The sequence below is a fragment of the Alligator sinensis genome, unplaced genomic scaffold (assembly GCF_000455745.1).
Source record: "Alligator sinensis unplaced genomic scaffold, ASM45574v1 scaffold886_1, whole genome shotgun sequence".
In the NCBI taxonomy this organism is placed as follows: Eukaryota; Metazoa; Chordata; order Crocodylia; family Alligatoridae; genus Alligator; species Alligator sinensis.
Window position 1 is genome coordinate 1,279,054 of NW_005842040.1, and position 21,579 is coordinate 1,300,632.

Sequence of the window (21,579 nt, forward strand, 5' to 3'; positions counted from 1 at the left end):
GTTTGTTCACCAGAGCGCCCCAAGGGATGACGAGGTCGAACGGTTATAAACTACTACAAGACCGTTTCAGGCTGGACATAAGGAAGAATTTCTTTACTGTCCGAGCCCCCAAGGTCTGGAACAGCCTGCCACCGGAGGTGGTTCAAGCGCCTGCATTGAACACCTTCAAGAGCAAACTGGATGCTTATCTTGCTGGGATCCTGTGACCCCAGCTGACTTCCTGCCCTTGGGCAGGGGGCTGGACTTGATGATCTTCCGAGGTCCCTTCCAGCCCTAATGTCTATGAAATCTATGAATTAAAACCTGCAGAAAATAGCTAAGTGGTTTGTCTTTAATTTGGCAGCCCACTGCGACTTAAGTGGGTTGTGAACAATCCAGATAGGTATGATCCAGGCTCTGCTGTGCCTTTTTAAATTCACAAATTATCAGTAGTAAATTCTACAGTGATATTTTGGGAAGTAATGAGTTCTGCTTTAACCAGATGACGAATTAGCCAAAGTATTTCCTATGCAAATCAGCAGAACTCCTGGGACTTAAGTGTGGTGATCAGGGATCTGGGTTTTTCGTTTCTCATGGAAAACAGAGAAAAATGTGGATTTTCCCCTTTACCTGAAGAAAATGAAAATGTATTCATTTTAATGGAGAAACCTGCATATTTTGCACTTTTGTAAAGAGCTTTCTGCAGGCTGGCTGAGTTCTAGCCTGCAAGGGGCTCGGGGGAGTGAGAGTAGGGTGGTCAGGCAGGGGGCATCATATGCACATCTAGGCAGCCTGGTGAGCAGATCCTGCAGGTAAGTGGGGGTGGGGAATTGAGGCCCCCCATAGGAAGGGAGGAGGAAGTTGGGCAGGGCTGAGGCTGGTGCTGGGGCTTGGGGCCTGGGGCCTGGGGTCACAAATGTACAGCTGCAGGGCCCAGCTGGGGAGCGAGATGGGGCTGTGAGCACCTCGTCCAGGGAGTGGGGCAGTGGGGCCAGCTCTCCACCACTGCGCGCACTCCTGGTGGGGCAGAGGGAAACCGTGTCCCTCAGATCTGTGCACAGGATGGGGGTGGGCTGCAGGCTTAGGCTCCCCACCCTGCTGCCCACCCCCAGGGCCTCCACAGCCCAGCAGGTGTGACCCAGCGCAGCAGAATAGAGCAGGGACATGCAGGGAAGTTCATTGCCACAGAGAGCTCTGCGCTGCCCTGGCGAGGCATCCTCTACATGTGCAGCAACAGCATGGGCAGCAGCACAGAGTTGTGCCCTTCACTACTGCCGTATGGGCAGGGGGTGCCTCGCCAGGGCAGCACAGAGCTTGTAGTGGCAATGAGCTTCCCTACGTGTCCCTGCTCTTCCCTGCCACACTGGGTCACAGCCGCTGGGCTGCACAGGCCCCGGGGGAAGGCAGCAGGGTGGGAGCCTGCTTCCACCCTGCACACAGATCTGGGGTGCATGGATCCCCCCAGACTCCCCAGGAATGCGCGCAGTGGCGGAGAGCTAGTCCCAAGCCCGCAGCAGGCAGGCAGCGGTTGGGGGGGGTAGGAAAGCTGGGCTCTGTGCTCCACTCTGCTACAACAGTTGTCGCCTCTTGTGGGCGGGAGCTGGGACTTGGGTGCTGCTGCAGGGGGCATGGGACTGCGGCCCTGGCAGCTGGGGAGCCCCCCTCCAGTGCTGGAGGGGCTGTGGGGGGGGACTGAGGGGTACTGGCAGGGCTGGGGGCTCTGGCTTGGGAGTGAGGGGCCTGGACCTGCGTTCTGTGGGCAAAAGGGGCAGGGGGAGCTCTGATTTTCCATGATAAAAAACCCAAAATCTAATACCAAAATTGGTATGTATTTAGAATTTATTTTCTTATAGTGATTGAGGCACTGGTAGGCTTCTAAATTGCTTTAAAATTGTAAATATATCAAGAAAATATTGTGTTCAACTGATACCTATATCAGCCTATATATATATATATATATATATATATATATATATATATATATATATAGTGGCTTTTCATTTTAATCATGGATTTTGGGGGGTTTGTCAGAGAATTTGTGATTTCATTATGGGCCATAAACAAGAAGTTTATGGGCTTACAAGAGGCAAGGCTCTGCTGGACCTGGTACTGGCCAAAGGGCATGATCTAATCAGCAACCTAAGAATCAAAGGGATTGATCACTTTTACTATCCATCACAAAGTTGGCAAGTCAGCCAGCAAGGCAGCAGTCCTTGACTTTAGGGAAGTAGGCTTGTTCGAGAGGCCATGATTTCACAGGGAGAGGGGTTCATAATGAGTGGTTGCTCCTTAAGGAAGCAATCCTAGAAGCACAATCCTAGAAGCACATCCCCACCCGTAGGAAAGGTGGTAAAAGGGCCCTATAATCCCCTTGTTTCAACAGGGAACTCATGGACCTCCTATGTTTAAAAAGAGAGGCATATAATAGATGGAGGAAAGGAAACACCACTAAGGAGGAGTATACTGCACCTGCAGGGAGTGAACTAGAAAAGCCAAGGCTGCAATTGAACTCCATCTGGCTACATGAATCAAGGACAATAAAAAAGTCCTTCTTCAGATATGTAGGGAGTCAACAGAAAAACAAGGGCAACACTGGACCCCTGCAAAACCAGCTGGGGCAGCTGACTACTGACACCCAGGAATAAGCCAATCTGCTTAATGATTACTTTATGTCAGTTCTTTACCAGCCCAAAGGGACCACCCTGCCGAACATGATGTGGGATGACCGGGGTGAAGATGAATATATGCCCATCATTGGCATGGATCTTGTGAGGGAGCATCTTGAGAGGCTGGACCCCTGTAAATCAGCTGGTCTGGATAAGTTGCACCCAGGACTGCTAAAGGAACTGGCAGACATCAGCGCGCAGCCACTGGCAAGGATATTCGAGTACTCATGGTGCTCGGGCAAAGTACCTGAAGATTGGAAGAGGGCCAATGTGGTGCTTATCTTCAAGAAAGGGAGGAAAGACGACCCGGAAAGCTATAGGCCCATCAGTTTGACCTCAATTCCTGGGAAGATTTTGGAAAAAATTATCAAAGAAACTATTCTCGACAGGCTAACAAGGCAACATTCTGAGGGACAGCCAGCATGGGTTTGTTGCGGGTAGGTCTTTCTTGACCAATCTCACTTCCTTCTATGACCAGGTGACGTACCACATGGACATAAGGGAAGAGGTTAATGTCATATATTTGGACTTTAAAAAAGCCCATTTGACCTGGTGTCCCATGATGCCATGGAAAAATTGGGCAACTGCAGCCTCGAGTACTCCACAGTCCAATGGCTGGGGAACTGGCTCCGAGGTCGGACCCAGAGAGTGGTAGTTGACAGAACCGAATCAACATGGCACTCTGTGACTAGTGGTATCCCCCAAGGCTCTGTTCTTGGACCTGTACTCTTCAATGTCTTCATAAACAATCTGGACACTGGTGTCAAAAGTGGACTGGCCAAGTTTGCTGATGACACCAAACTTTGGGGAAGAGTGTCCACACTTGAGGAGAGGCTGGTGATCCAGGCTGACCCTGATAGGCTTGCAAGGTGGGCGGATGAAAACCTGATGGCATTCAATCTGGAGAAATGCAAGGTGCTCAACCTCGGGAATAAAAACCCGCATCACACTTATAGGCTTGGCAATGCTACACTTGCTAGCACCATGACCGAAAGAGACTTGGGGGTCATGATTGACCACAAGATGAATATGAGCCACCAATGTGATACCGCAGCTGGCAAAGTGAACAAAACTCTGGCTTGCTGTCACAGGGCACTAAGGTGCTTGCTCCTTTAAGAACAGAAACTGCCTAGGGAGAGAGCGTTAGCAGTCAGGCAGAAACCGCCACAGGTGCACGTTACTGTGGCAGGGAGAATGAGGGAATTAGCCTGCACCTGTACCCAGTCAGTTGACCGGAAGAAGACAGGGCCCTGGGCACATATAAACCCTTGGGGCTGGGACTAGAGAGTTAGTTCTCTGGCAGCAGCCAAGGTGTAAGGAGCTCTTATAGAGGAGGCTACTTCGAGATGCTTGACTGCCTCTTCTGACGCTGGTAGGATTAAGGGGCTATAGGTGCTCATAAGTGCTGGTGGGGAGGAGGCTCACTTTCTTAAAAGGGATAGAGTGTGGCCCCTATGTTATTGTTGTGTTGTAGCACAGGGGCTTGTGCTTTCTGTTGTTATTTAAACCGGTGGACTGGAATGAGGCTATTGGGGAGGAGGAGGCCTCACTGGGGCAAACTACAATGTGGAGACCCCAGCGCCAGAGGGGGCGCAGTTGCTGAGGCCAGATAAAACTGGGACCTCAACACAAGAAGACAACATCTGCATACCATCTGTGAGGCATGGGGCATGATAAAGGGGTGGTTTTGGAGTCACGCATCTAGCCCATAGGGCTTGGGGGTATCATAAGTCACCTCCTGAGTGTGGGACCCAATAAAGGGTCCAACAACCCACAGGGTTTAGAAGAGTCTGTCAGGACTGTGACTGAGCAACAACTCTAGGGCAGCCTCCCGATTCATCACTTATACCAGCAAGATGTGGCAGGCGAGATTAGCAGGCACCCATAGGGTGGAGCCAGCATGGTCACGGTGCCCTAGGGACATCACGGCCATCCCTAGGGAGACCATATCGTGACACTTGCAGCTACTGATGCATCTCGAGCAAGACCCAGGACGTCATCCTCCCGCTGTACTTGGCCTTGGTGAGGCTGCAGCTGGAGTACTGCATCCAGTTCTGGGCTCCACAATTTAGGAAGGGTGTGGAAAAGCTTGAAAGAGTCCAGAGGAGAGCCACATGCATGATCAGAGGGCATGAAAACAGGCCTTATGAAGAGAGGTTGCGAGCTATGGGACTCTTCATAGCTCCTGGAGAAGCACAGGCTCAGGGGTGACTCAGTGGCAGCCTATAAGTACATAATGGGTGTGCATCAGGATCTGGGGAACACCTGTTCACCAGAGCACCCCAAGGGATGACAAGGTCCAATGGTCACAAGCTCCTGCTAGATCATTTTAGGCTGGACATAAAGAAAAAAAAACTTCTGTACTGTCTGAGCCCCAAGGCCTAGAACAGTCTCCCCAGAGGTGGTGCAAGCACCTACTCTGGACACTCTCAAGAAACATTTGGACATTTATCTTGCTGGGATCCTTTGACCTTAGCTGACTTCCTGCCCCTTGGGCAGGGGGTTGGACCCAATGATCTTATGAGGTCCCTTCCAGCCCTAACATCTATGAAATCTATTCCAGTGACAAATTAACTACACTTTACTGTATTCACACAAAGATAATCCAGTCTTACTAAACATTTAAAAGTCATACCTATAGAGACTTAAATCAAGGTATTACACAATGTACTGCTTACCATCACGAGCAAATGTTTTTGTTTTCTTTGTTGGCACGTAGACCGGGTCTGGAAAGATTCAAAAGGGAAAGATCCATTTATAAAGTATTAGTACTGTTAAAGACTTCCTGTTTTCAAGGCTCAACAATATCCGTATTCTACTTCTAAATATTGAAAATGCAAATTGTTTCTCAAGATCAGGTTGGAATTTGTTGCTTTTATCTTCAAAGACATCTACTTCTTGTTCTGTTCATTTTAGAATTCAGTTAAATGGCTGTGATGGGCCAGATTCTCAACTGCCGTGCACTTTGTTTCAGGATTTGTGTCTGAGAGCGCTTGTACACGCGATGAAGATCTCAGTTTAACACTGCCATTCTGATTTGGGCAATTTTTACACTCAGGAGGATATATATAGCTACGGAAAGGGCAGGGCACTGGAGAAGAAGCATCTCATTTTTAAAACCCTTTACCATATTTCCTGGACCTGCTGGCTCTTAGGTTTTTTTGTCACTTTCACAACTTGTCTAGCACTTGTCCCTCTTACTGCAAATCCAGTGTCCCAGTTTCATTGCTGTCTCTTGGCCCTAAAGCACCCATGTGCACAGCCTCTTGTCTGTGCTTCCTTTGCATCTCCTGATATCTGGGATCAAGCCTTCTTATACTTCATTGAGTCAATTTCCTGTTGCATCTTTTTTCCTTAGCATCTCTTCTCATTTATCTACAATATATTACTTTCTTCCCAACCCCCACCCCCGGAATTTTGCCAGTTATACACACAGTGTTCACTGTCTTGCATGCAGGAATAGTGGGACTACATTTGGGTGAAAAATGCAAATGATATTTCTGCTGTACTACACTGCTTGCACACAGAGAAAGCTGACGGTTTGTGGCTGATGCTTACTCCATGATCCATCTTCAATAATCAGCGGCATAACCCTGAAAGCCAGGACACAGTCCTTGGGAATAGTTAAGTCTCTTTTGCTGTTCCTGGCCCCCTGGTCCATGAAAGAGAAGATAACAGGTTTATTATGGCACAAAGACGTTTTGAAAATAGGTAAAACTGGAAAAATAATTGAACTTTTACGTGAAGCTTGACATAGATCTGGGCTATTATGCTCCCTTCTAGTCTGTTGGAGTCTTTAAATGTGGTCTCCTCCGAAGCATGTACAGCCTCATGGATAACATATAGGTTCCGTCTCTGGTTCTTTAATTGTGTAATGAATGAGTGCTCCATATTGATTTTCCTAAAGAAGAAGTGAGGTTTCAGTAGCATTGGTAAGACGTCCCTACTTGTTCTCAGATTTACATATTTAAAATGAAAAAGTAAGAGGAAAACTGGCCTAACTGATCTGCGGGGGTTTTCCTTAATATGAGAGGGATCCCCAAGTGCCACAGGGATTTGAAAGGGCTCGACCCTGCCTCCTGTCACAGTTCTGGTAAATGGTGTATCATGAGGAGGGAATATATACTTTATCATTTGGCTGCTGAAATGGCCTTATGAGGCCACAGTTAGTTCAAGAAACTTGCTCAAGGATGCTTTCATCCATTTCTTGCCAGACTTACCTTTCTCGTTGTAGTGATTCAAGGACTTGTACAGAGACAAAGGTTTTTTTCATGTTGATGGACCTCTCTTGGGACATCTTGGCAAGTCCTTTCACTTCCACGTTCTCAAAGTTAATATTCCCTTCAACACTCCCATCGACAGTGTGTTCAACTCTGACTGATCCTGCATCCTGAACATCTGGGGGTGGAAAGGAGCCCTTCAAAATTAGAGGTCTTCAGGCTACACCTTCCTATATTGTGTACTTATGCCCATAACTCTTCTGCACACAGGATAGACCTGGCCTGACTGAATTCTGACCCAAGGGTTGTGGGGTTTGTGGCATATCTCCCTATGCATCATGGGGCAGTGGGTGGAATTCCCCCCGACCCGGCAGCACTCATTGAGCACCGGGGCTTTTTTTTTTTTTTAAGTACTGAGCTAGGGCAGGGGGGGCGGCCTTCCCCACCCCTAGTACTTACCAGCTCAGAATCAGCTGCAACTCCCTGCTGCAGCCATTGGAGACTGCCCGAATCAAAGCTTTCCGAATCTTTTCCAAAGATTTGGAGAACTTTGAATCAATTCAGACCTTGAAATTGGTCCCTTGATTTGATTTCTGAGATTTGGCCACCGAATTGGGCCGAATCTCCTCCGAATCAAATCACCACCCAAAGCTTCGCACGGCCCTACTAAACAGCCACTGCTGAAAGGTGGCTGTTAAAGGCAGACGATGCAGATATTGGTGATTCTGTCTGCAGAACTCAGATTTGTAAATAATGTGCAAAGATGACTAAAGCCTGGCATTACCTAGATTTTTATTGTAGTGTCCTGGAACAAGCACATCACTGATTTTAAACTCTGTTCTGTAATAGCGTTCACTTTTCCAGAAAAAATCTTTTTCTTTTCCTTGTACAAGACACAGGGGCTTGAAGTGTTCTTGATCATTAATGCTGTAAACTGGGATCAGTTTTCCACTTGAATCCAGCTGTTTTGCCAGGAATTTGGTTTCTCTGTGAAACATTGTTAGCAGCGTGATGTACCTTGAACTGAAGAGAAATGTGCTCGTACCTTTGAGATGAGACAAATGAATCAGCATAATTTAAAATCCGTTCTGAAAGTTGTAACATATTTGCTCCTGAAAGCACTTCTTATTTACTCAGAATAATTCAAGAAGACCTATGCCTTACAGCAGTGGGGCCACGTTTTTGCCAGGTGTGCCGTAAATTAGACTCATACCCTCCTGGAGTGCTACTCTGATCTCCTTCCCCTGACAGACCTGTTGCTCTGCTTTCTGCTGCCTCCCTATCTTCCATTGCTGTTTGTATTCTCTCTGATCTGCTACATGCCATGCACAGAGGCTGCCTGTGTCACTTGTGGCATGTGTGCTACAGACTGGCTATCCCTGCCTTACAGCCACCCTGTGAGTTTGGCCAGTATTGTTACTCCCTGTGACAGGGGGCCACCACGAAGCCGGTCACAATGTCGGTTCACCCACCTGTCTAGGGCAGTGCACCCCGCCTCACCTGCCATGCTTTTGATGTTTCCACAAAATAGGTCTTAATATGCCGGAGGCTGCCCACTTATTGCTTGATGCCAAGGGTGTAATACATGGCTCCGAACCACTCCTACACCATATCCCATGCCTCACAGATTCCATCCAACCAGTTGGCTCTCACTTAGCTCTTTCCAGGGCCGAACTCTGCCCCTATGCTGGGCCTTCTTCACTCCTCATAACTGGTTCCTATTCACACTGCCCCTTTTACTGGGTCACATTCATTCTCACCCCACCATGGGCCACATGCACTCTGCCCTACTCAGTATGGCCCTTCAGAGCCCCTTAGCCGTGTGGCAGAATACCATCTCTGTCTCTCCCCAAACTCTGCTACCTGACAATTTGGTTACCATGGTCACTGCAAAGGGCAGACTCCTCTGCCCCATCTTTATGTAACCCTGAGTGGTAACCTGAGCTGGATACAGTCCTGAGGGAGGAGGGAAACCTGCTCCCTCTGCCTATGTGACTGGCATCACATACCTGAGTGGGGGGGCTCAAGCTCCCTGTTGTCCTAAGCAATGTTAACCTGACTGGGAGGGGGCTAAAGACCCTGCCAGTCTACCTGGCAACCAGTGATGCATTTCTAATTGGTCGGCTGGCAGCCAACAGTTGTTGGCCTTCATTGGATCAGGTAAATGAGGTCATAAGGTCTGTATAAGTGAAGGACTGCCCAGGAGGAGGGCAGTGGCCATGATGAAAACTCAGAGAAGCTGGACCATCTGAAACTTGCTTTTTCTCTTGAAACTTATGATCAATGAACCACTTGCCTCCAGAGGGAATCTCCACCTGCCTCTGGATGATACTTGTGAGTAAGATACTTGAGATCTAACTAAATATATAGTTTGCAGTAATTCAGATGTGTGATCACAGGCTATCCAGCCACCCTGTTTGCTCTGTGGGATTTCTCTGATATTGCTCTACCCTGTACCCCATTCCAAACCTACTCCTTGCAACCAATAAAGTTCTCCTTTGTACCTAGCATGGGAGACTTATTGGGAGAGGGTCTAGATTACGCCTTGGGGTCCCCTTGGTTCGTCTGACTAGGGGAGACCATTATTTTTGTGCTTCAGACTGAGGGAAGCACCACAAGTTCTTGCAGTGGGTCAAGTACTCTCAAGGACTGCCAGGCCTGTGTTTCCTAAAGGGCACAGGTCCACAATCATTCCAGACTCTGGGTGGTGGCAGTAATACCCCCAGGCTAGTGGGTGTGCTCCAGGAAGGGGGTTGGCCAGACTTGAGGCACCCCCAGGGAGGCACTCAGAGCCTGGAAGGTGGTCAGGTGCAGTGCGGTGGGTGGCTCAATGCAGGAGCACCCCCTACTGGCCCGCCACAAGCCCTACTCCATACAGCCCTTCAGGCTTCCTCTCTCACACTTGGTCCTGGCCCCTCGCAGACCTTCAGGCCACCCAATTCAGGTCCTACTCTATGACAGGGCATGAGGCCTCCTGCCCCACACTCCAGGCTGACTCCAGTCCCTGGCCTTCTCTAAGTCATGGTGGGTGAGTACAGAGGGGAGACGAAGATAAAAGTGCAGAACCCTCTCACACCCAGGACTAGGAAACTCCTTCACCACATAGTTCCTACCCTGACCTCCAGGTGTTCTGGGAGCTGCAGGCTGAGTGATGTTGCCCCTCTGGCTCCCTAGATGTAACTGCTGGCTCAGCTCTTAGGGCCTTGGCTTATACTGAGGCTACCCAGCCCTCCTCCAATCTGGTGGTCCCTCTTTGGTCATTTAACCGTCTAATTTGGCCAACCCGCACCTGACAGCTACCCAAAGCCTGCCTGAAACCTTTTAACGTGGCAGGCACAACCTGTGCTCTGCCACACTCCCTTTTATAGAGAGGTGAAGTGGCCTGTTCAAGGTCACATACACCAGAGGTGGTCACCCTTTGGCACAGGTTGCATGGACAGCCTCAGTGTGTGGCATGGAGCAGATCAGGAAGGGAACAGGTAACACAAGAGCAGATATGGTAGGAAAGAAGAGCAGGAAATCAGGCAGGAAGCACAGGGGAGGAGGCAGGAAGCAGAACAGCATATGAAGCAGGAAGTAGAGCAGCAAATCTGGCAGAGGAAAGGGGTTGCTTGGGGCACTTGGGGAGGGTGCAAGGCTAATTTGCAGCATGGCCACCAAAAAGTTTGCCTCCCCCCCCCCCCCCCCATACACCACATCATTCCCCCCCCCCCCCCCCCCGATATACACCATATTCCTCATTATTACCATCACCAATAACAAAAGCAACATCAGCACACCCATGGCAGTTTCCAAAATACAGAGTAAGAGAAGTGTTTTCCAAAAAGTTTACATAAGGAGGACAACAGTAACTCATTCTTATGGTTTTCATCTGTAGATCTCAAGGTACTAACACTGGTAATTTATCTCATAGATTCATAGATAGATTCATAGATGTTAGGGGCGGAAGGGACCTCAATAGATCATCAAGTCCGACCCCCAGATCATCGAGTCCGACCCCCAATAGGTCGCTGTCATTCACATACACTGAAACTGAAGCACAGAGCGGAAGTAATTTTACCCAAGGCCTCTCAGTGTGTCAGTAGCAGCTGGAGAACCCAAAGTCCTGACTTTCATAGGTTGCTCTGGGCCAGGGGTTGGCAACCTATGGCTTGTGGGCCCAATCCAGCCTGTAAAGAGATTGGCTCTAACCTGCAAAGGACTGATTTGGCCACATTCCCAAGTTTCATAGATTCATAGAGTCATAGATGTTAGGGTTGGAAGGGACCTCAGTAGGACATTGAGCTCGACCCCTTGCCCTGGGCAGGAAAGAGCGCTGGGGCCAGGTGACCCCAGCTAGGTGCTTGTCCAGTCTCCTTTTGAAGGCCCCCAAGGTAGGGGAGAGCAAAACCTCCCTTGAAAGCCCATTCCAGATTCCAGCAACCCTTACTGTGAAGTTCTTTCTAATATCCAACCTAAATCTGCTCTCCATCAATTTGTGGTCATTGTTCTTAGTTACTCCAGGGGCTGCCCTAGTAAATAGAGCATCTCCTATTCCCTGCTGCCTTCCCCTGACTAATTTATAGGCAGCCACAAGAACACCTCTCAACCTTCTCTTGCAAAGGCTGAAGAGATCGAGGTCCCTCAGTATCTCCTCGTAGGGCCTTGTCTGAAGGCTTCTGACCATACGAGTGGCCTCCTCTGAACACTCTCAAGATTCATAGATTGTAGAGTCGGAAGGGACCACAACGGATCATCGTGTCCGACCTCCTGCCCCTGGCCCTCCTCTGGACCCTCTTGAGATTCCCCGCATCCCTCTTGAAGTGTGGAACCCAAAACTGGACACAGTACTCCAACTGCGGCCTGACCAGTGCCGCATAGAGCGGGAGCATCACCTCCTTTGATCTATTAGTCATGCACCTGTTAATGCACGACAAGGTGTGATTGGCCATGTTGATGGCCTTGTTACACTGCCGGCTCATGTTCATCTTGAAGTCAATTATGACTCCAAGATCCCTCTCTGCCTCTGAGCTGCTGAGAAGGACACTCCCTAACCTATAGGTGTGCTGGGGGTTCCTCCTTCCCAGGTGGAGTACCTTACATTTATCTTTATTAAATTGCATCCTATTTCTCTCTGCCCATTGATCCAACCTGTCCAGGTCAGCCTGAATCTGCTCCCTGCCCTCCGGTGTACTAACTTTGCCCCATAACTTGGTATCATCAGCGAACTTGGAGAGGGTGCTCTCCACGCCCTCATCCAAATTGCTGATGAAGATATTAAATAATATCGGTCTGAGGACCGAGCCCTGTGGGACCCCACTGCCCACCTCCCTCCAGGCCGAGAAAGAACCATCCACCACCACTCTCTGGGTGCGGGCCCTAAGCCAGTTGGCCACCCACCTGACCGTGTAGGTGTCCACTCCACAGTCTGCTAGCTTCCCAATGAGGATAGGGTGCAAAACTGTGTTGAAGGCCTTCCTAAAGTCCAGGAAGATGACATCAGATGATTCTCTGCATCCCTCCTTGAAGTGTGGTGCCCAAAACTGAAGGCAGTACTCCAACTGCGGCCTGACCAGTGCCGCATAGAGGGGAAGCATCACCTTCCTGGACCTGTTCGTCATGCATCTGCTGATGCACGATAAAGTGAGGTTATCCTTGTTGATCACTTTATCACATTGACAACTCATGTTCATCTTGGAGTCAACTATGACTTCAAGATCCCTTTCTGCTGCTGTGCTGCTGAGAAGGTCATCCCCCACCCTGTAAGTGTGTTGATGGTTCTTTTTGCCCAGGTGCAGCACTTTGCACTTGTCTTTGTTGAACTGCATCCTATTTCATTCTGCCCATATTTCCAACCTGTCCAGATCCACCTAGATCTGTTCCCTACCCTCTGGTGTGTTAACTTTGCCCCATACTTTGGTATCATCTGCAAACTTGGACAGGGTGCTCTCCACGTCCTCGTCGAAGTCACTGATGAAGATATTGAATAGCACCGGTCCAAGGACCGAGCCTTGCGGGATTCCATTTCCCACGTCTTTCCAGGTCGATATTGACTCATCCACCACCACTCTCTGGGTGCACCCCCTAAGCCAATTTGCCACCCACCTGATTGTCTTCCATATCCTTACAGATGGGAGCTGAATATCTGGCAAGGGCAGGCAGGAGACCAGTACCCTTCAGACAATATTGCTTGGGAGTTCTTTTCGCCCACTGTCTACTTGGCTTCTGTTTTTTAACTTGCACTTTATCTTATAAGGCAGTGTAGTAAGCACTGTAGTGACTCAGATGCAGTTAAACTAGACAAATATGGTTTTGATTGACAAAAATAGAAACTGTTCTTTGCTCACTCAGAAGGAATTTGATCTGCTCTTTCTCTATTCCCTGCTTCTCTTCCCAGCTTTTGTTTAGCCCCTGGAGTAGGAAGGAAACGTTGATACCCTCATTTATTCTTTGGATTATCAACTTCTATCCCACTTGGTAGGTAGGAAGACAACCATCATTCTCTTCTCCTAATATTGTAAATTCCTTGATTTCCTACTTGTCCAGAAGTGACCTTAAAATACAGAAATAAATATCCAGTAGTTTGGATATGTTTAGAGATCAGAAAGGCGCAGATTGCAAAACCGAGCAAGAAAGAGGGCAGAGGCGTTTTTGTTTGTTTGTAGCTTCTGCTCCTGCAAAGTAAAAAGGAAATGCTCTCCCTGTTTTTTTTTCCCCTTAATCCTTGATATTTTCTCTTAATCCTTGATCATTATTAAAATACCTTGGTTAACAGCACAAAATATAGCTGTCTCTAAACAGTGGAAAACAGGATGGACTTGGAAGTAACTAACAGGCACCCTGCCTGCACCCCACACCCATCTACTATAAACTCTCTTCACCAACATACCTGTCGGTTGGGTCTGCTCTGTCAAATGGTATCTCCCCTTAGAAACGAACTTGTCAGAACTCTTCTGTTTTCTGTGCTGCAATATGCTATACTTGTTGCTGCAGGATAATTGATAATAGTTTCATTTTCTGCAACACTTCCTGTAGTTTAGTTTCATTTTCTTTCCAGACACCTGGCAGTTTTGTTTTGTTCCCCAGCTGCATACAGTGTCTGTGAATGTCTAATTTTGGCTAAAGATACAGTTTTAATTGATATTAGTATTAATTTTTCAACAGGATGCTTTTCCTATAAGTCTTTGTTAGTGTTTAGAAATGTAGCTAGTAGGTTGCACTCAGTACCTCTATGTGGTTTTTGAAACTTCTGTATGCTGTAGCTATGGAAAGCCTTGTCCTTTACTTGCAGTCTGCATACTCTTTTTCAGGCAAAGACTTTTTTTTTCTTTTTTTGGGGGGGGTGGGGTGGGGGATGGGGATGGGGATAAAAGGATATTTTTGGAAACCCCCAAATAATTTCTTACTGACTGCACTAATGAAATTTATATGGTATTTAGAGTGATGGTAAACTTTTCCAGTTTTAATATCTACACTGATAACAATCTTTGTCTTATTTCTAGTCTCATTTTGTTTAGCATCAGGTTTAAGCAACTGGATAATGCCCTGCTTCTGTGTACTAGGCTGACGAGCCTTCTATTACCAATTTTGTATTCCTATGTGATTGAGTTACCCTAAACCAGGAGTGCTCAACCTGGCTGGCCTACAGAGCCATGACACATGACCTGCAGGGCTCCTCATCGGTCAGGAAATTTGATGGCAGGGAGGCAATCGCAATACTGATGCCTTCTCTGGCTTCCAAATTTCCAAACTCCCTGTGGTGGGTTGGAGTAGAGCTGTACCCCCTCCTCCCACATGGCCAGATTGGGGCTAGGCCACACCCCCTTTCTTCCCATGCCACATGGCCTAACCCCCTCTCCCACCACTGTGGGGCTAGGCCTCACCCCCTCATCACCATGGGGCTGGGCTGCCCCACTCTGTATGGCCAGATAGGGCCCCACTGTACCCTCCCTGCACACTGGATTGGGACCTCCGGCTGGATCTGGTGTGTGGACAAAGTGGATGCTGCTTATTCAGCCCCCCAGGCAAGCAGGTTGGGCACCACTGCCTTAAATGCCTCCCTTTAATAAGTTAAACAGTGAGCTCCTTGAGATTGAAAACATGCCTTTGAATTCATAGTTTCTAGGGTCAGAAGGGACCTGAACAGATCATAAAGTCCGACCCCCTGCCCTGGGCAGGAACGAATACTGGGATCACAACACCCCAGCCAGATATCTACCCAGCCTCCTCTTGAAGACCCCCAAGGTAGGGGAGAGCACCACCTCCCTAGGGAGCCCGTTCCAGAGCCTGGCAGCCCTAACTGTAAAGTAATGCCTCCTGATATTAAGCCTGAACCTGCTCTCAATCAGTTTCATAGATTTCATAGACATTAGGGCTGGAAGGGACCTCGGAAGATCATTGAGTCCAGCCCCCTGCCCAAAGGGCAGGAAGTCAGCTGGGGTCATAGGATCCCAGCAAGATAAGCATCCAGTTTGCTCTTGAAGGTGTTCAAATTAGGCGCTTGAACCACCTCCGGTGGCAGGCTGTTCCAGACCTTGGGGGCTTGGACAGTAAAGAAATTCTTCCTTATGTCCAGCCTGAAACGGTCTTGTAGTAGTTTATGACCGTTCGACCTAGTCGTCATCCCTTGGGGCGCTCTGGTGAACAAACGTTCCCCCAGATACTGGTGGTCACCCCTGATAAACTTATAGGTGGCCATCAGATCACCCCTGAGCCTGCGCTTTTCCAGGCTAAAGAGCCCCATGGCTCAGCCTGTCATCGTAGGGTCTGCTTCCCTGACCTCTGATCATGAAATAATTGTGGCAATGAATAATTTGTGGCAGTTATTCCTTGCTATCCCAGATGGAGCCCGGGGAAATGGAGCCTCACCTATTTTCGGCTGGGGTCCCCCCTGGTGAGTTTATAGATGGCCACCAGATCCCCTCTCAGTCTTCTCTTGTGGAGGCTGAATAGTTTCAGGCGCTTTAGTCTATCTTCGTAGGGCCTGGCATGCTGCCCCCCAACCATGCGAGTGGGGACCCTCTCAAGGTTAGCCACATTCCTCTTGAAGTGCAGCGCCCAGAACTGGAGGCAGTACTCCAACTGCGGCCTGACCAGTGTCACATAGAGGGGAAGGATCACCTCCCTGGACCTGCTTGTGATGCCTCGGTAGATGCGCGACAAGGTTCGGTTAGCCTTACTGACCGTTTCCTTGCATTGGCAGCTCATGTCCATCCTGCAGTCAGCAATGAGTTCAAGGTCTCTTTCAGCCACTGTGTTGATGAGAAGGGTGTTTCCCAGCCTACAGGTATGCTACAGGTTCCTTCTCCCTAGATGCAGCACCTTGTACTTGTCTGCATTGAATTCCATTCTATTCGCCTCTGCCCACCTCTGTAACCTGTCTAGATCTAGTTGGATTCTGTCTCTCCCCTCCAGTGTGCCCACTTCTCCCTACATCTTTGTGTCATCAGCGAATTTGGACAGTGTGCTTTCCACATCCACCTCCAAGTCACCAATAAAGATGTTGAATAGCACAGGCCCAAGGACCAAGGCCTGGGGAACTCCACTGCCCACATCCCTCCACGTCAAAAACTACCCATCCACCACCACTTTCTGGGTGCGACCATTGAGCCAATTTGCCACCCATCTGACTGCATAGGCATCAGTGCTGCAGGCGCCTAGTCTTTTTATAAGAATGGGGTGAGAAACAGTGTCAAAGGCCTTCTTGAAGTCCAGGTAGACGACATCCTCCTCAGCGCCTGTATCCAAGGACATTGTGACCTGGTTGTAAAAGGAAACAACGTTAGTCAGGCAGGATCTGCCCGCAATGAACCTGTGTTGGTTGCCCCTGAGCGTTACCTCCCATGCTGGGCCCCCACAGATGTGCTCCTTGATAATTTTCTCAAAGGTCTTCCCAAGGACCAAGGGTGAGACTGATTGGTCTATAGTTACCTGGGTTTTCATTTCTCCCCTTCTTGTAAACGGGGACCACATTGGCCCTTTTCCAGTCCTCTAGGACCTGGCCCGAGCACCACGAGTGCTCATACAGCTGTTCCAGGGGCCCTGCTATGACCTCTGCTATTTTCTCAGTCCCCTCGGATGAAGAGCATCTGGACCTGCTGACTTAAACATGTCCAGCCCATCCAAAAGTTCCCTAACTAGATCATCCCTGATCCTAGGGATGGCGTTGCGTTCCCTGAGCCTATAATCCTAGCGGGGGAGTTGTCTCGGTCCCTTCTCAGAAATATGGAGGCAAAGAACTCGTTGAAGAGTGCAGCAAAGGAAAAAGCTGATATCAGAAGATTGGCAAGCCTGTCCTGTAGGGGCCTCATGTTACCTGATGCCTTCTTCTTACTCCCTATGTATTTGAAAAAGGACTTTTTGTTCTCCTTAATTCTGGTCACCAGCCCTAGTTCCACCTCTGCCTTGGTTTTCCTAACTGCCTCCCCGCAGTCACGAGCAACGGAGGTGTATTCCTCCTTGGTGATTGCCCCATGATTGCACTGATTTTATGCCACCTTTTTTGTCCTCAGGCCCTCCTGGATGCCTTTACTGAGCCAAGTAAAGGCATGCCTTTAATCCAGGGGTGGGCAATTTCCATGCCTTTAATCCAGAGGTAGGCAGTTATTTGGGCTGGAGGGCCACTTAGGGAGTTTTGGTGAGCTGGAGGGGTACTGGCTTCTTTGGCACTGTAAGTTGGCATGCCTGCAAAATTAAGGCAACCAGAAGCACCGCAGCCACTTCCGGAAGCTGGTGAGTGAGATCGGCCAGGGACCCTGTACATAACATCTTTAATTAGCATTTATGAAAACCTTGCTGGGCTATTTCAGCATCCACAACTCATCCACTTTGAAGGGTTGGATGGAAGGAGTCAGCCTTGAGAATGATTGATTAAAGCAGGGGTGGGCAAAATATGGCCCATGGGCTGGATCCAGCCTGGCAGGAGATTTAATCTGGCCTGTAGTGGATCCCTTGGCCCTGCCTGGTTCAGAAGTGTGTGTGGTCCATCCCACCGCCTCCAGCATGCAGTGGGGTTGAGGCAGTGCACTGGCTGGACTCCACTTCCTGGTAGCCCCGGCAGTGGTGGCGGCTCCTTCTGGCTACCACTCCCAGCCTCACAACCACCGCCGGACCCAGCTCCACTGCCCAGGCACCTCAGCCCACCACTGGGGGGGGCTGGACAGAACAGGCAGGCAGGGTCTCCATGGAAACCAGCCTAGGACCCACATGAGCAGAGCATTCTTGGCTGGGCAGATGGGATGGGGTGACAGGCAGGTGGGGACCAGCATCCAGGAGCAGGACAGGTGGGCAGGCCATGGCCGGGGCTGAGGTGGGGATTGCATGGGGCCAGGGCCTGGGGCAGAGCCACCTGTGATCCTCTCCCTGCACGTCCTGGCAACAGGTTCCATTTCCACAGCCAGGGGCACACCAGCAGATCACGGCCCTGCCCCGGGCCCTGGCCTCGCACTGTCACCACCCCATGATCCTCACCCTGGCCCTGTCCCCAGCACCAGCCCCACCCACCCATCCCACTTCCAGACACCACTCCCCACCCACCCACAGCCCCATCCCATCCCATCCCATCCGCCCAGCTGAGGGCAACTACCTGCACAATTCCCGAGCCAGTCTCCATGGAGACTCCAGGGCTGGGATCACTGGGCAGTGACAGTGTGGAGCTGAATCCAGGGCAGAGCCGTTTAGGGAGTTTTGGTGAGCTGTTGCAAGTGGAGAAGGAAGAATGGGGTGCTGACCCAGCCTGCAAGAGCTCACCAAATTGTCTTTAATTTATAGAAGCCTGCAAAATTAGTGTTCTGAACTACCTGGATATAAATTATTTGGATTTTAGTGTGATGGTTTTTAATGAATAGCATTTTTTAAAGTAAGAGGCAGGTACAAATTGTTGAGTTCTTAGCCAAATGACATTCTTTTGTTCCTGGGCTTAGCATGCAGTAAAGTTAGGTAGTTGGATGGTCCAAAGAATGTCTTAAAATCAGGCAGTCCTGTACTTCTTCCTGTGTCTGTTGGGTGCCTGTGTTTATCTGAAGTAATAGGTAGTATCTTTCTTTTTCCTAAGAAAGTGGCGATAGTTCTGTTTAGGTTAAGAGTGTGATTAAGTCAGGGCTGTTTAACTTTCGAGTTGCCAGAGGCATATGCCCCACAGCTTTCCTGTCTGCTCCCCTGTCCAACACTGCACAGGCAGGTTGGTGGGCACCCCACCTCACCTTTGGCTACCTGGCCATGAGCTTCCCCACTGCATTACTGTGCACAACACCACACAGGTGCTCTGGGCTGCTGGCTTCCTTGGCACTGTAGGCTGTGCCTCTCTCCCCCATCCTACTACCTGCTGGAAGAGGGAGGGGAAGCCCCAAGGCCCTATCTGCTGTCCTACTGCTGTAGTTGGCAGCCGAGTGGGAGCATGTTAAGGGCTACATGTGGCCTGTGTGCTGCCAATTAAACAGCCCTGATTTGAGTTATAGGGGTATATCAGAATGAGGTATAACATCCTGTGCAGGACATTTGTTTTCTGTATGTTATTGCTGGATATGAAAACTGTGCAAGTAAATGCAAGACAATGGCTAGAGCAAGACTGGGTTGTGGTAACAGGACTGCTACAAGAAAATCAAACTCCGCTAATGGCTTGCAACCCATTATGCATCAAGACAGTGGCGAGCTTGTGTTACCCAATACCAGACCCATGCCATAAGATAAAAACAGTCATGATAGTAGTCCTCAACCTTCTACAAGACCCATGCCATAAAATAATATAAGTGATGGTTAAAAATATTGGCAGAGACCTGACACTCATCACCTATGTGAATCTCCAAGCTAAGAAAGCCAGAGGAAGAGGCTGAGCCAATGTAACTAGAGAAGGCAAGGAAACTACATAACTATTAATAACTATTCTCCAACTATTTGGGTTGGTCTAATAAAAGATATCAAATTCACCCAAGGAACCTTGTCTGCCTAGGAAACTACATATGCATTTCAATTGAACTAGCAACTAAAGAAGACAAAAGACTAAATATACATTTTCAGGCAAAACCTGTAAAAGGTGCATTAAATACAGGGAAAATGTCCTGTATGTGACGACCTCACATTCCTCAAAACAGGCATCCAATGTCTAAATTCTTACAAATGTCTCAGTCATTCACTGTATGTCTGGAGTTTTTGTAAATAGACCATCACTGGTACAAGTATTGAAAATTTGCCCCATTGATAAACAAATATCCAAATACTGGTCGAGTAACCAATGCCTTTAGCCATCCTGTTTGACCACTCAAGACACCATCACATGTACTTGACCTATAATTGCAGTGGCTGCGAGGAACACAAGTCTTCACACCTAGGCAAATCTAAAAACAGGAGCCAGGCAATTTAACAATTGTAATATGATGGTCACCCTTTTACTCCCTGTTTTGTTCAGACTTTAATTGACCAACTATCAAGGAAAAATGCTTTGAAGCTATACAATTAAACAGTATAAAGCAAGACAAAACTGCCAGCAAGGTGTGGGCAGCCCCGGGAAGACCAAGAAGCCATCCTGCCACCCAGTCAACAAGTGAAGGATCCACTCTGTGAGGCTGTACAAGAACTGCTTGCTGTCTGCATTGGGTAAAGATCTCTTTTCAGCTAAGATAATACAAGGACTAATAGCTCATTTTGTAGAGGTGCACCGATATATCGGTCCGAAATTGGATTGGCACAGATGTAAAGAAAATTGACTGTATTGGAAATCGACCTGATGTGGCCGATAATGTGGCTAATAAATGCCCTGTGCATGTGCGCAGCTGCAGCGCAGTACATAGGCAGCAAGGAGCACAGCCCAGCAGCTTGGAGAGCTATGTGAAACTGGTTAGTCTGTTGTGATGGAAGGGGAGAGGGTAGGGGGAAGGAAAGGAATGTGTGGGGGCAGATCAAGGCCCCCGTGGTGAAGGAGGGAGTGGGGTTGGGGCAGGCGTTGCCCAGCCAGAGTGGGCTGGGGCACAGGATGGGGCCATGGCTTGTCCGGGGGGGCACAGGGAGGTGGGGTGGCTCCTGCTGTTGCACAAACCCTGGGAGGAAATGGGGTGGGGGGCTGCACGTGCCCCAGATCTGCGTGGCGCAGGTTGGGCTGGGGCTAGGGCTGCGTGGGGCTTTTCATGGTGGGGGCTGGGTTGGGTTTTGCTTGGGGCGGGTGGCAGCAGCGCTGAGGAGGGTTGGGGGGCCTACAGCAAATTTTGGGGTGGCTGCAGCCTCCCTCCCCATATCCCCTTCCCAGTGCTACTACTGCCTGCCCTGAGTGCAGTGCAGCCCAGCCCAGCCCAGCCACCATGAGAAAGCTCTGTGCAGCCCTGGCCCCAGCCTGAGGTGGCAGCCCACCCTGCCATGCCCCACACAGATGCGGGGCACACCCCCCCATGCCTCCTGGGGTGCGTGCAGCAGCGGGAGCTGCCCCCCTCTCCCCCCACCCCCGGATGAGCTGCAGCTCTGTCCTGTGCCTGCCCCTGCCTCAGCCCCAGCCCTGCTCCCTCCAACATCACAGGGGCCTTGATCTGTGCCCCCATGCCCCTTCCCTTCCCTTTTTCTCCCTCCCCTTCCACCACAACAGACTTACCAGCCAGACACTGCTCTTCAAGCTGCTGGGCTGTGTATCGGAAATCAGATTGGTATTGGCCAATATGCCTTCTTAAAAACTGGCTATCAGTATCGGCCCCAAAAATCTCTATCGGTGCACCCCCTATCATTTTTATATTAGGAAAGAGTCTTTTTGTATTGTT

General features: G+C 49.4%; 1 protein-coding gene and 1 long non-coding RNA gene across 2 annotated transcripts in view; one reads left to right on the plus strand and one right to left on the minus strand.

The window, feature by feature from the left end:
- Nucleotides 1-13,938, minus strand: part of GSDMA (gasdermin A) — a 21,712-nt gene extending 7,774 nt beyond the window's left edge. Inside the window, exons 1-6 of the mRNA XM_006022587.3 lie at nucleotides 13,734-13,938; nucleotides 7,650-7,910; nucleotides 6,866-7,043; nucleotides 6,387-6,546; nucleotides 6,204-6,297; nucleotides 5,324-5,371 (exon numbers count right to left, since the gene is read on the minus strand). Coding sequence (XP_006022649.1) covers nucleotides 5,324-5,371; nucleotides 6,204-6,297; nucleotides 6,387-6,546; nucleotides 6,866-7,043; nucleotides 7,650-7,863 — 694 coding nt within the window. The 5' untranslated portion in view covers nucleotides 7,864-7,910; nucleotides 13,734-13,938. The remainder of the gene's footprint in view (nucleotides 1-5,323; nucleotides 5,372-6,203; nucleotides 6,298-6,386; nucleotides 6,547-6,865; nucleotides 7,044-7,649; nucleotides 7,911-13,733) is intronic.
- LOC112550130 overlaps nucleotides 13,257-21,579 on the plus strand; it is a 31,600-nt gene continuing 23,277 nt past the window's right edge. The window contains exon 1 of the long non-coding RNA XR_003093800.1: nucleotides 13,257-13,321. This is a non-coding gene — a long non-coding RNA (uncharacterized LOC112550130). The remainder of the gene's footprint in view (nucleotides 13,322-21,579) is intronic.